The 15,222-nt window shown below is 38.4% G+C and overlaps 1 protein-coding gene across 1 annotated transcript in view; it reads left to right on the forward strand.

Annotated features, from left to right (window-relative positions):
* The window catches only part of TTC34 (tetratricopeptide repeat domain 34), a 57,700-nt gene extending 47,343 nt beyond the window's left edge, over positions 1 to 10,357 (forward strand). Inside the window, exon 8 of the mRNA XM_051988766.1 lies at positions 9,587 to 10,357. Coding sequence (XP_051844726.1) covers positions 9,587 to 10,111 — 525 coding nt within the window. The 3' untranslated portion in view covers positions 10,112 to 10,357. The remainder of the gene's footprint in view (positions 1 to 9,586) is intronic.
* The last annotated feature ends 4,865 nt before the right edge of the window (positions 10,358 to 15,222 follow it).

Consider the following 15,222-nt stretch of genomic DNA (forward strand, 5'->3'; position numbering starts at 1 on the left):
ATAAATCTTCCTAGGCTTTTGTGTAATCACCACATTCATTATTTCCTACAAAAAAGCAGTTACTCTGCTATTCCCCAATTAATAAGCATCAGCTCTCTTTCCAATTCTCTGCTCTTACCAAAAGAAATTCGGCTACAAATATTTTAATAGATAAATGGTCTTTTGTTTTGTCACTGACATCCTTGAGGGCCCATTTCAAGCAGTGGAAGCTCTGGGTCAGAGGAAATAGACATTTTTGTTACTCTATCTAATTCCAAATTGAAAAGATCTTTATTTAAAGAACGCCAAAGCAGTGATGGATATTCAGGTTATCTGTCAATCTGGAAGAGACAGAGGCACTAGGATCTATGAGCCCCATTTTAAGAAAATCCAATATCCCCAAATCCCAGCTTATGAAACCAATTAGTAGGTGATTGTCCACACTACAAAAGAAGTTATCTCAGTGTTGCTTTTCAAAGCCCATGACCCAGCATGCATCAGAATTAGGGTTCACTTTCACAAAATGAGACATATGTATAACTTTATGGGAGCACATCTGTTGGACAAGATAAGAGGTCTTCACATGATTTTGTAGAAATTTTTTGAGTGTGTGGCGATGACACTGCTTCTGGGCAATCTTTGGGGAATTAGTTGCAAAAGGGCTAAGAGATACTGGCAGATGAAAGAGAGAAAATACTGCCCACTCACAAGTGTTAGTGGCAATTAGAAATTGTTGGGGAAAAGTCAGCTCCAGAATATTGGTTCTTTGTAGTGCTCATCCTGGGAAATTAGTGTATCCCTGGGAAAGCTGTGGGGTTCTGGCAGATAGGGCTTGAAGAAATCTACTGAAAAGATTCTATCTTCAGTTGAAATATACAGGCTCCCAAAATGTCAGAGCTGGGCATCGTGGAGCAAATGGCCCCTCCACTGCATCCCTAGCAAAAGGTCATCTAGCTGCTGGTCAAAGTGAGGGACACTTACCAGTTCCCAAAGCAGCCCATTCTGCCTTAGGAAATGTATGAAGTTTGGGGTGTGTGTGTGTGTGTGTTTTTTGTTGTTGTTGTCATTTCCCACTCCCTACCCCCCATGTTCCGGCCTTTCTGCAATATTCACTAATTGTTTCCAGTTCTGTCCTTTGAGACCAAGCTGAATTAGACTGTCTTCTTTGTGATGGTTCTTAAGATAGTTGATATTTGATGGGAACTACCATTCCTACTCCCCTCCCTCTATCCATTTTTTTCTCTTGTACAGACTAAGTATCCTTTTTAACAGAGCCATATATTGCATGGTCTCCAGTTAACTCGTTCTCCTGCTTACCCTCCTCTGGACACACTCCAGCTTCTCAATGCCCTCCATAAAATTTTAAAGCTGAAGTTAATCTTCCAGGTGTGTTCTGACCAAGAAAGAGGAAGATAGGACTCTTGCCTCTTGTGCTTTGGACTCTAATCACACAGTTAACAATTATATTAGCTCTTTTGAGGGCCATCTTAATTAATCAATAAATCAGCATTTATTAATGTGACAGGCACTGAGGATACAAAAAGAGACAAAAGGCAGTCCCTTCATCAAGGAGAGAGACACACAGAGAGAGAAACAGAGAGAGAGAGAGTCAGAGAGAGATGAAGACAGAGACAGACAGAAAGAAGAAGAAAAACAGAAATAGAGATAGACAGAGACAGAGACAGACAGAGAGAAATAAAGAAAGAGAAACAGAGACAAAGAGACAGAGATAGAAAGACAGAGGAAGAGGAGGGAAGAAAGGAGATAGGTGAGAGGGAGAAAGGGAGAAAGAGGAAGAGATTGATTATTGTTGTTTGGTCTTCATTTTCAAAGAGGACCATGACATCAAAAAGGCAATGCCATGCACTTATAAGTGAGTTAGATTTAAGTGAAGGAGGATTATGCAAAGTCACTAGCTTCTCTCTCTCCTCTGGAACCATCTGGTCCAATGACAAAATATAGATCAGGATGACTGAAGATGGTCCTGAAGGATAGATTAAAGATAAATAGATAGATAAACATATGTATGTCCATGTATATTTTTATATGTATAAATATATGTGTATATTTGCAAACAAATATATACAAAATAAGATATATGTGCAAGATAATAGGAAATAATTAACAGAAGGAGCCATTGGAATTAAGAGGGACTGAGGAAGGTTTCTTGTCACAATCCAAATGTACAAGAAAAGTTTAACCTACTACTCTTGAAACTCTCCACACTCAATGGGAGAAAAAGTCAGGGTGTGTGTGTGTGTGTGTGTGTGTGTGTGTGTGTGTGTGTGCATGCACGTGTGTGCACACTCACATGTATGTTTTTATCTCAACCTCTTAAATATTATAATCTCCTCTCCATCCTTCTGGAGGTTGTCCTCTTTTGAAGTGTCTTTGGGTCCAGTGGCAGAGAAGCAACAATAAGTACCCTGCTTTTCTCTAGTTAGAAATGAATCTTGGGCACTGTCTATGAGGCTCAATAGGGTAGGGAGGGAATATCAAGATCTTTAGGATTATTGCTATATGACGACCTGGGCCTGTGTGACTTGTTTCTCTTGGTGGGTTCTAGAGTTCTGGCCAAAAATAATGAACTAAATTTCCCACCAATTTATGCTGAATGATTCCATCCACCTTGAGTTAATCTTCACCCCCAGAAGCTCTTCCCAAACTGACCATACAGAGATCAGTCTTACTCTGCCAATATCTCCACCCAGAAGTCAGAAATTTAATACATCCAAAATGGAGCTCATCCTATTTTACCTCATAGCCACCCTCTCCCCAAACATCCCTGTTCCTATCAAGAGAGCCACCATCTTTCTAATGACTCAGATTTGCAGCTTCCTTCTCCCTTAATCCATCCCTCATATCCAATCAATTTCGAATCCTATCCATCTTATTTCTCAGATAGGATGATCTTATCCTGCATCCCTCCCCTTTTCGGTGCTCACATATAGCCAGCACTCTAAACAATGACCTTATCATCTCCAGTCTGGATTATTGCAATAGCGTCTGTTTGCTTTCCTTATACTAACCTCATGGTGAGAAACCCAGACTGACCATATGCTTCTATATATTAAAAAAAAAACCTCTAGAATTACTTATCTAAAAATTATATATTAAAAAACCTTTAGGATTACTTATATAAAATTATATATTAAAAAACCTTTAATTATAAAAACAAAAACAAAAGTCTGCATCTTGGCATTTAAAATACTCTACAGTCTGAATCCCACTGACCTTTAAAGAATTTCTATTTCATCTTCATCTTCTTCCCAGTTTAGCCAAGCTGGTCTGTTCCTTGAGCTTAGTTTTGCATCTCCCACCTCCATGCCTTTGTTCCATGACTAAAACATACTCTTTCCTTGCTTCCACTGATCAAAATTTTTGTCTTCCTTCAGGGTTCAGTTTAACATTGTCTAAATCGCTCTACAAATATTATCTATCTCATTTAATCTTCACAACCACAACCTTGGAGGGAAACTATCATTTTGATCCCTTTTACAAAACTGAGACAGACAGTGATTTTTCTCTTTTAAGTATCTGCTGTTAGATTTGAAGTCATGTCTAGCTCAGCACTCTCTCCATTGCATCACTTCTCTGCCTCCTATATATCTGGGGCCAAGCAGGAAAAGTCCAATCCTTCTTCCATATAATATTTCTTCATATTCTAGAAAACAACTAGACAGGCACTGAGGATACAAGAGGCAAAAGGTTGTCTCTTCATCAAAGAAAGAGACAGAGACACAGAGAGAGAGAGAGAGACAGTCCCACTCAAGTTTGTTCTTTTCTAGGCTAAACATGCCCTCATATGACATAGATATAAAGTCCTTCAGCATCCTGGTTATCTTCCTATAATTGCACTCTTTAAAGAAACTATAATACCGAGAGCTGAACAAAATATTCCAAGAAAGAACTGTTGTCGAATTGAATTGGACAATTTCTTTGATGTTGTGACAAATAAGTTAGGCCTTCTACTTTCCAATAAATGTTTTCCATTTTCCTAGTAGTCGCCTAGAATGCTAAGCACTTATTATCCTAAGATTTCTACTACTCTTAGGTTCATAGGTACATGGAAAGGGACTCCTAGTCCAACCCTTTCTAATTAAAGGTGAGATACAGAGATCACACAGGTAAATCCTGCCTGAGAGAGGCAGGATACAAACCCAAGTTCTCTGATCTCTAACTTAATGATTTCTCAGCTGTGTCACACTGCATTCTTATATAATCAAACATGGTTGGATTTTTTATTTTTAGGAATAGTGGGTTAACTTTTAAAGAAACATAGTTTTCCATGTATGGGACTACCTGCCATCTAGAAGAGGAGGTGGAAGGAAGGAGGGGAAAAGTTGGAACAGAAATTTTTGCAAAGGTCAATGTTGAAAAATTATCCATGCATATGTTTTGTCAATAAAAAGCTATAATAAATTCTTTTTTAAAAAAATTGTGGGAAAAAAGTATACAATAAATTATAAATGTTACTTTCAAAAAAAAAAGAAACATAGTTTTCCAAAGGATGTTGAATTTCAAACTGATTTAAAATGGAGCAAATTTTGTATTTTGTTTCTAGGATAAAGTTCCCAAATTAAATTTAATTAATTACATTGCAAAATGTTCAGAGTATGTCCACATGATTTATTTGTTCATTTCTATTCTGTTCAGATGGCATATTAGTATAATACCCACAGGGTTTTTAGTCTAAACCTTATCCAACCATCTCATTTCTCAGATCAAAAAACTGAGGCCCAAATAAGAGAAGTAATTTGCCTAAGGTCTCACAGATCATAAAGAAAGCCTCTTAACTCTTTTTAATGCTGGCATTTTTTCACTGTAATAGCCTGCCTCCTATCTATCAAGGGTTTATGTTTGCTTTTATTTCTTATTTTATATGTCTACTTCATTTGGGGTTTTATAAAGAATAATCATATTCTTTATCTTGATTTTGAACAGGGAAAGCTAAGGTGGTTAGGACAGCCTTTCGATCCTGCAGGATTTGGGGAGATAAGAGCCCCACATGCCAAATTCTTCTTCCCCTCCTCCCTGCCTCCTTCCACCCCGACAGCTCATTTGCCCTTGCTGAGAAGGACTGAGCCTTAGTGGAGTTTCTCTTGGCAGCTCACACATTCTCTCTAGGTTGAAGAAAGCACAATCCGCTTGTTAGGAGTAATGAAAAATCCATTAGTGCACCGAGGGTCCAGGCTGCTTTCCTTGCCGACCTTCAAGAACAAGCATTTGGCTTTTGGGAGGTGAGAAGCACAGAAGAGAGTATTGGCCCAAAGCCAATAGAGGGCCTGGCCTTTTGGATTAATGGGGACCTAGAGTGGTCCCCCGTCCCTTCCTCTTCTGCAACCTTGAGAACTGAATATCTTCTTTCTGCAACCTACTTTCCCCTCTGCAAGGTACTCCCTCCCCTTGCTCTCTGCCTGAGTTTTTGCTGTCAATTATGGGAAACACACTTTAATGTTTGGGAACCAGTTTCATGTTGCTTAGGCCATAAAAACAAATGATCCGGCATTAATGCTGTAGGACGCTTTTCTAATAGTGAATTTTTAGATTAACCCAGGCAACAAACAAGTCTGTTCCCTATTGTAACAACCACTGATGAACAGGTGTAAAGAGAGACTGGAGCAGAGATTACTATATATATTTTTTTTTCATGGGGGAGGCGATATTTCCAGAGGAAGCTCTGTGTCCAAGAGAATAAATACCCATTGTTGGAGCCTGAATCGTCATTGAGAGAAAAAAGAATTCAGTGGGACCTACATCAGGACAGCTAGAAGGAAACTAGCATCTGATCAGGGATAGGCTTATGCTTACCCATCAATCAAAAAACATTTATTAAGGGCCCAGCCTTTTTTTTTTTTTTTTTTGCAAGCCACTGTGCTAAGGTATGAAGATAGAAATGCAAAAACTAATGGATCCCTGTCTTCAGAGAACTTGCCTTCTATTGGGGAAATCAATATAAAATCATGGGATCCTGTGGAGGAATCTCAGAAATTATCTAGTCCAAATCATTAATTGTGCAAATTTACAGGTAAACTGAGGCCAGTGGACATAAGGCAACTTGCCAAAGATCACACACAGTAAGCATCAATAGTGAGATTTGAATGGACTTTCTCTAAGCCTAGAGCAATGCTCTTTCTATAGGTTGGACCTTGATGGTGAAGGGTTTTAAGTACCAAACGGAGGGGTTTTAGTACATATTAGGGGCCATTGGAGTTTATTGAATAGGGGAGTGACAATGATCAGACTTGTACTTAAGAATATCACTTAGCTGTGTGAAAGCATGATTGGAAAGAAGTAGAATTGCAAACTATTAAGTGACTACATAAGATAATGCTCCAAAACATTATAGGAGGAGATATGGAAGGGAAAATCTCTCATACTCACAAATTGGCAGAGTTTTTTTGTTTGTTTGTTTGTTTGTTTGTTTGTTTAAATGCTGAGGCAATTGGTATTAAGTGACTTGCCCAGGGTCACACATCTAGGCAGTGTTAAGTGTCTCAGGCCAGAGTTGAACTCAGGTCCTCCTGACTCCAGGGCTGGGGCTCTATCCACTGCACCACTAGCCACCCTAAATTGGCAAAGATTTAAAAAAAATACGGAAGCCATCAGTGTCAGAAAGCCTATGGGCGGATGGGTATACTGCTTGTCAGATTTTTATATGCTTCATAGCTGGAAGGTAAAAGAGGAAATAAGCATTTATTAAGTACCTACTATGTTCCAGGCTTTATAAATATTGTCCCATTTGATGTTTTGAAGGGATAGCTAACATATTGAATTACATTGTATTTCTTGTCAAATTTACTCTTTTTATTCAATGTTTTTGCCTAATTATTTTTCTTGTCACAAGGGAAGAGTCAGTGGGAAGTGATGAATGAATTACGATAGAAAGACAACAGATACTAATTTTTAAAATCTTAGGTTTTTTATGACACTTTGGGAATAGGTGATCTCTAAGAGGCTTTGACACTAAATTAGCTTGAAGCTAACTTGTGGAATATCACAGTTAGAGCCTTAAAGGCCATCTAGTCCAAATGGCACCTCACATGATCCCTTTTCCAACATACTTGACAGATGTTCGTCTAGCCTTGGCTTTTTAAAATCCTTCAAGAATGGAAAAGGTATTGATTCTCAAGGCAGTCTATTACACTTTGGGATTTCTCTAAAATCAAGGAAGATCTTTCTTCCTTCATATGAAGTTTAAATTTGCTTCTCTATAAATTCCACCTCCTAATTCTTAGCATTTGGGTCAAACCAATCGGATCCCTCTTACACATGGCAGTCCTTCTCAAATTTTTGAGAGAGTTATCACATCCATCTCCACTTCTCTTCTCAGGCTAAACAACCCTTGTTTCTTCAGTCAATCCTAATATGGTATGGTCTCTAGTCCAGTCATTATTCTGGTTCTCCACAGCCCTCCAGCTTTTTAGTGTTCTTGCTAAAATGAACATCCAGTGCAATGACCTAAGTGAAATACACTGCTGGAGAGATGAAGGAAGTAACATGTAGGAAGAAACATAAATCATCAGACATGTCCAGTGGGGAAATTTGTTTTTCTTAGCTGTACTTGTTTGTTATAGGATCTTTATTTTCCCTTTAAAAATAATTATGTAGGATAGGGTTAGGGTTAGGAGATCCTGAGTTCAAATCAGCCTCAGACAGTTAACATTTCTTAGTTTGTGATACTGTTCAAGTACTTAACCCCAATTGCCTTGGGAAAAATCCCCAAGGTAATCATGCAACATGGCTAATATGAAATGTGTTTTTCAGGATTTCACATGTATAATGAGTAACATTTCTTGACTTCTCACTAAGTGGGAAAGAACTGGAGTGGGAGAGAGAATTTGGAGTTCAAAATAAAAAAAAATGAATGAAAAAAATTCACTTAGAGGAAAATTGAGATGATTATTTAGACATTTTAGACATGTTTAAGTCTTTGTGACCCTATTTGGGGCTTTCTTTGGAAAAGATACAGAACAGTTTGCCATTCTCTGGTTCATTTTATAGAAACTGAGGTGAATAGGATAAGCAGTGCTACAGAGTCCTACAGCTAGCCAGTATTTGTGACCAGATTGGAACTCAAGTCTTCCTGATCCCAAGCCTGGTGCTTTATCCATTGACCCACCTAGTTGTGATTAAGATAAGCAGTAATTATAAAAATAAAAGGATATTTGGGAGAAAAAAATAACTATCTATATAAAACTGAACACAGTACTCTAGATGCACTTAGACCAGAGAAGAAGACTATGACAGCCTTCTTTGTGGACATTGTCCTTTTCTTATATTCCAGGCTAGAAGCCCATTAGCTTTCTTAGCTACGATATTATTTTGTTGACTCCTCTTATATTGACTAAATCCTCCAGATCTTTCCTGTGATACTGTGACCCAAGTCCGCATCCAAAGCTCAATGCATCTCAATCTAAGATGTGCTTGAATGGTATTAGACAATGTATTTATTATCCATCCTTCAAACTCTGGACCAAGGCATCTAAAGTAAAGTCAACTTCTTTTCCAGAAAGCATAGGAGTGGAGGTAATGGGAAGATAGGATAGTGGAGGAGACTCTGAAGACAGAGGACTTGGACTCAGATCATACTGTAGGACTCATTCCCTGTGTGACCATGGACAAGCTTCCGGTCCTCCAAGATTCTTGATGTCTTCCACTGTGTTCATAAATTAAGAGCTACAAGGGCCATTAGACATCATCCAGTTCAATTTGCTTAAAAATTCTCCTATTCTCCTTAACTCATTCTATTAAATTCAACCAGTGCTTGTGCTGGATGGACATTGAGAAGGATGCAAAATTGAATTAAAAACCAAAACCAAAAAGAAAATTGTGTTTAGTTTGGGGCACCCCATTTTAGCAAGGGCAGCTAGGTGACGCTGTGGATAGAGCACCTGAGCCTGGAATCAGGAAAATTGATCTTCCTGAATTCAAATGTGACTTCAGACACTTAACTAGCTGTCTGACCTTGAGCAAGTTCCTTAATCCTGTTTATCTCAGTTTTCTCATCTGTAATAACAGTATTTTTGCCATGAAAACACCAAATAGGGTCACAAAGAGTTGGACACAACTTGAAGTGACGGAACTGATGAGTGGAGAGTAGCCAGAAGAGGGCAACATAAATAATGGGCTTTTGAGTACTTTCATGTACATCTTTATGTATGTACATGTACTCATTTACATGAGTAAAGAGGAATGTTGAACCTTAAGCAGGAAAAGTTTAAAGTGTAGGAAGGAGGAGTTGTTTCTTTGAAGACTCACCATAGGAAAGAGACTTATTCTGCCTGGCTCAGAGGCCAGAACTAGAAGTAATTAGAGGGTAGGGGATGGGAAGAGGCAGAATTCTAAAGAGGCAAAATTAGGTTTGAGGTCAGGAAAAACTTTTCTTAAAAAAAGAGAAACTGGAAACTTTCCTGAACTTGGAACGAGCCATTTTAGTAGATAGTGAGTGGTTGAATGTGAAGTAGAAAGGATTCTTCAGTTCCATGTCAGAATAGTTCGTCTTGGAGGTTCCTTCCAATTCCAAGTGTCTATCATTCTTAAGGTCCTTTTGGTTATTAAGTAAGAGGGAGATAATCTATGTGTCCCTGTTTCTATCTCTGTTCAGGCAGCAGCTGAAGAAGGAAATGCCCTAGGAAAGGATCAGTGCCCAGAGAAGGCTCTTGGTTATTACACCCTGGCTGTCCTGGCCAGCAATGGGAACCCCAGATACCTCCGGCTGAGGGCGTCCTGCCTGTCCCACCTGCAGGACTTCAGTCGTGCCCTCAAGGACTTGGACAAAGTGATTCAGAAGCACACAGCCAGTGACCTTCAGACACAAGTGGAAGATTTTTGCTCTCGAGGCCGTCTGTTTTTGGGCCTCAGAGACGAGGCCAGTGCCGTGGAAGAGTTCATCCGAGCCTTCCAGCTCTCTCCATCCCTGGCTCTGCGGAGTGTGTCTGCTCAGCCAGGACCCAAACAACTGGCCCAGATGTTTCACGTGGCAGGTCAGCACTGCTTAGAGGAACAGCGCTATGAGGATTCATGGAAGGTGATAGAGTATGGCCTTCTTCTAGATGAAAACAGCAGCGATTTGAAGAAGCTTCGAGGGAGGCTCAAGAGAGAAATCTCATGGGGCTGCAGTATTCACTGAATTGCAGAAAAAGAAAGACCTTTAAAAGCCAACCCCTCCACTTCTCCCTGGGTAGTATCCGTCCTCCTTTGTTTAGAGAGGGCAGGGGAAAGTGGTCTTTTAACATGAGACTTAATCACAGTGGCTGTCCATTTTTTCTGTTATCTTCCTGACAGACTGTCAACTGCTTTTTAGAGGACAAAATTGAGATATCCAAAATTAGCCTAAATAATAATAATAAAAACTATCATTTGCATTGCACTTTAAGACTTGTGATGCACTTTCCATACGTAACCTCATTTGATTATTGCAATAATCCTTTGAGGTAGATGCTTTCACATGAACTTCATTTTTCTTTCTTTTTTTTTTATTAAAGCTTTTTATTTACAAAACATATTCATGGGTAATTTTTCAACATTGACCCTTACAAAGCCTTTAGTTCCAAATTATCCCTTTCTCCCCCTCCAGCCCCTCCCCTAGATGGCAGGTAGTCCAATACATATTAAATATGTTAAATATATATGTGTTAAATCCAATATATGTATACATATTAATATAGTATCTTGCTGCACAAGAAAAATCAAATCAAGAAGGAAGAAAAAAACTGGGAAAATAAACAAGACTCAAGCAAACAACAACAGAAAGAGTGAGAATGCTATGTTGTGGTCCACACTCAGTACTTACAATCCTATCTCTGGGTGTAGAAGGATGATGTTCATTTTTCAGAGGAGGAAACTAGGCTGAGAAAGGTTAAATGATTGGCCTAGGATTAATCACATGGCAGGTAAGTGTCAGAGACAGAAATCAAATTCACTTCTTCCTGATTCTAAGACCAATAAGCAATTCACTTTCCCACCTAGCTGGAAAGACAAAAATTAAATAAAATATAGTTGCTGCACTCCTGGGATTTATAGTAAATTAAGGGCTAGTACATGACACATAACAGGTGCTTAATAAAAACATAGTCACATGGGATAATTAGATGTTGTAGAGATAGAGCATCAACCCTGGAGTCAAGAAGACTGGAGTCCAAATCTGGCCTCTGATACTTAACACTTCTTAGCTGTATGACTCTGGGAAAGTCATTTAACCCCAATTGCCTGCAAAAGCACAACAAACAACATATTCACTGGCTGACTAATTCATAGATATATTTGTTACAAGATTATTCCCCACACCCAATGTGGAATGGAGGGGGTGAGAAAAGAAGTTTTAAAATTTTAAATAAATACATAGTAGAGGTATATTATAACTTGTAGTTTTGACTTAAGCCCTAAAGTTAAAAGTGCTATTGTCAAGGGAAGGGAGAGATGCTAGGACTTCTCAGAGGTATAACCTACTTCAAAATAAAAAAAACATGCTGGAGTCATCAGTCTCTCTTAGTCTCTGTACCTTAAACTCAAGTACTGAAGAGCAAGACCCCAAGGAGAATTTCCCCTGTATATAATTTTTAAGGTTGACTAGGTTTCAATTGGGTTTAAAGGCAAGAGCACTCCAGGTGGTCACAGGAGATAAAAGAGCAACTTCACAAGCATGTTCTCACAAGCATGAAATTGCCTTTGGTCACAGCAGTCAGGGATGTGCCTAAAGTCCAGCTTCCTGGAAAGTCTGGATCCATCCTTGTGGAGAACTTCCACACTCATTATCTATTTACTACCAATCATGGTTTTACAGAGTCCATTTATGCCTTGCTACAGATTATTTTTTTCTCTATCTCTATTACTTGTGGTCATTAGTCTGTCTGCATTTCCTTGAAATATAATTTAAAATAAACAATTAAGAGAAATAGACAAAAGCCAGTGCGAATTACTGCGATTATCCAAGAGATAAGTGATCTCATCTAAAAGGGAACTCTGTCCAATGGTACATATTATAATCCATCCACCTGCCCATTCTAATCTTATTCAATTCATCTCATAAGGAGACTATAAGTTCTCTCAAAGGCCTTCCTAAAGATCTCCTGATTTGGGATAGTTATCATTGGAGCAAGCAAGGTCAAAACAAATTAGTTATCTTTCATTTTTCTTTGACTAACCCATCTTTTCTTCTCGGAATCTTGCATTATTGGAATTCTTGAGCATTGTATTTGAATTTGATTTATCAAGGTTTGTAATGTTGGCTTCTTAGATTAAAATACACATAGTAACTTGATCTAGCCTAAGGAAGTATTGCCCATCCCAAATCTTTAGAGGACCTGCTTTAATGAATAGAATCCCAGAGAAACTATATCCATTGCTGGGATGTAAATGCCAACCTGCAGAAGAACTTATAAAAACAAGTGGTTCCTTTCCCCACTCTTCAAAGTAATGTAAACATTTCCTCTACAAGCAATTTTATTTAACTATTTTCTTTAAAAAAAAACATTTTTGGCAGCAAAACAAAAGTAAGTCTAACAACATTATACTCTACTTGAGTGATTTCAGATTAGCAGGGTCAGGGTTAAAAAAAAAATTCAAAACTCATACTTGTAGAGCTAGCCAATCAATTATTATTATGATCGATATCTGAGGTTGGTAGAGCAAATATTAAGCCCATTTTAAAGGAGGAAACTGAAGCATTGATAACTATGTCATGTCCAATAATCAAGTTGGATTTGAATTCGAGTCTTCCACCATCATACAGGTAACCTTTCATTGGTTCTGCCAGTCTTAGAATAAATGTCATGGCAGATTCCACCATGTGACCCAAGATTAGTATTGCATATAATTTTCTTACAGCATTAGAACACAAGAATAAGTTCCTAATTGTGGGAGCTGTTCAAAAGTGGAATGGTGGAGCAAGATGGATGACTTCTTGTCAAGGATATGGTAAAGATTCTTATGTAGTTGTGGGTTGTACCAGAGGACTCTTGAGTTGCTGGGTATATCCCACTGTTTCTGTGTTCCTTAAGGTTTCAAAAAATGTGGTTGCCTCTTCATTATCCATATTTTAATCAAAGCTCAGTTTGGCCTTTACCATCTTTCCTCCCTTATTGAATTTCACAATTCAAAGAAACATCATAGCCCACTAGTTCAAACTATATCTGAACAAGACTCCCCTCTACAGAGAGAATTATTTACCTGGGGACCATGGATCTTCCAAAAGATCTGTGGGTAAGTTTTAGTTGGTCTGGGAAACTAAATGAGAAAAACACATTTTTATTTTCATGAACTTCTAACTGAAATTTAGTATTTTCTCCAGTAATTTAAAAACATATTTCTTAAAAGGAGATCCAAACTGCCAAAAGGATACCTAATACACAACAAGGTAAGAACTACTGATCTACAGAACCCACAATAAATGGCCATCTAGTTTTTGTTTGAGCATCTCAAGTGACAGGGAGTTCACTCCCTCTTATGTCAGTCCATCTCATTTTGTGTCAGATCTCATGGTTAGATTTTCCTCTGTATCAAGCCTAAATTTTCCTCCCCCCAACTGCTCACCAAGATATGAAAATGTCTGACAAGATGCCTGTTTTGCAGGAAAGAAGAGGTGGTATGATTAGATTGTGAAACTCCATTACAAACTCATAACAAAATTTTAGGGTGAAAATGATTGCATTTAGTTTCTCATTTCATTTCCTCCCTATCCAGACAGCCTGGATCTCTTCACTGTTTATTATTGAGAAGAAATATCTCTGGTGGGAAGCTTAAGAGCTGTCATCAAATATCTGATATGCTGTCAAGGAGAAAGAGAAATAAATTTCTTAGGTGTCCTTAGTTCAGTAAGGAGTGGGGAAGGGAGGAGGAGGTTGCTAGTGTTCATAAAGAGACAGGTTTGGATTCAACAAGAGAAAGAAGGTTTTGATATTTGACACCATCTAAAACGGGGAAGGGCTATTTCCTTTTAGATAGAAGAAGGAAAAAAATGGATAATACCCAGTAGGTAGGATTTTTTTATGCTGTTTCTTCTCCTTTTTTTTTTAAATTAGATTTGTGATTTTATTGGCCTAGGGAACTCCTATTAAGGAAACTCTCACTACCAATATAAATTAGCATCTAGTGTCTGTAAGACACTAAATGTCTTATAGTTGTCTTTAATACTGATGGGTTAAGCAGCTTGACTAGGATCACATAGTACTTGTTATAAGGGGGGATTTGAACCCTAAAATCAACGTTCTTTTCACTTCTTCAAAGTTGCCTTTCTCTATATGTGTTTAAAGTTTGCCAATGATCAGACATTCATTAACTCATCTCATTTGTTCCTCTACAATAGCCTTGAAATCTATGCTATTATTTAGGTCCATTTTACAGATAAGGAAACAGGCTGAGAGGAAATAAGTTCCCTGTCACTAGCATTATGTAAACAGAATCTGAAAGACCCCTAATGGGAATGATGCAGAAGTCACCTGACTGCTAAGCAGTCTCTCCAACACCAAGATCTTTTATGCAGTCAACCAAAGCCCCAAATTTCCCTACTTCTCTCCTGATGGGATATTAAGATCTCCAATGGAAAAGGACCTGAAAAATTACCTAGTCCAGATCTCATTTATTTTAAAAGTAAGGAAATGAAAAATTGGGAATCACCCTTCCCCAAAGTTAAATGATTTGTCTAAGGTGAAGTAAGGCATAAGAATAAAATTCAGGATTTGAACCCAGCTCTCTATGGTTCCTAAACCCATACTCATTCTTTTGTGTCTCATTTTCTCTTGGATGAAATATCTTCTATTGATTAACATAATCTTGGTGTGGTCTGGTTTATCTTTCACTTGATTATCAGACAGAGAGACTAAAATGAGGAGACATGTTTTTTAGAGAGACAGGGGATGTACAAACAGAAGGAAAGGCCCACCTGAAGTGAGAGCAGAATATAGGGATAAGCTGAATAAAGATATTTCAAAACCTTGTCCTGAATCAGCCAGTGACACTGAACCTCCATTATCATGTTACCCAGAATCCCTAGGACTCATCCCTAGGCTGACTTGATATGTGACCACTTCAAGTGGTCCTCCATTCATGATGTTTTAGTTTACTAGGATAGGGTTGACTCTCGCTTATCCTCCTGACATCTTCTGGGCACCCTTTGGAGGTGAAAGCCTTTGGGTTCACTAGTCCAGATCAACGGTGTCTGCCTGTAACTCAACCCCTTCCACTGTAGCAGCCTAAGAATCAAATCTGGGGTTGGAGCAATGTAGAAAAGCATAGCTTCGAGTG

Source organism: Antechinus flavipes, chromosome 3 (assembly GCF_016432865.1).
Source record: "Antechinus flavipes isolate AdamAnt ecotype Samford, QLD, Australia chromosome 3, AdamAnt_v2, whole genome shotgun sequence".
Taxonomy (NCBI): Eukaryota; Metazoa; Chordata; class Mammalia; order Dasyuromorphia; family Dasyuridae; genus Antechinus; species Antechinus flavipes.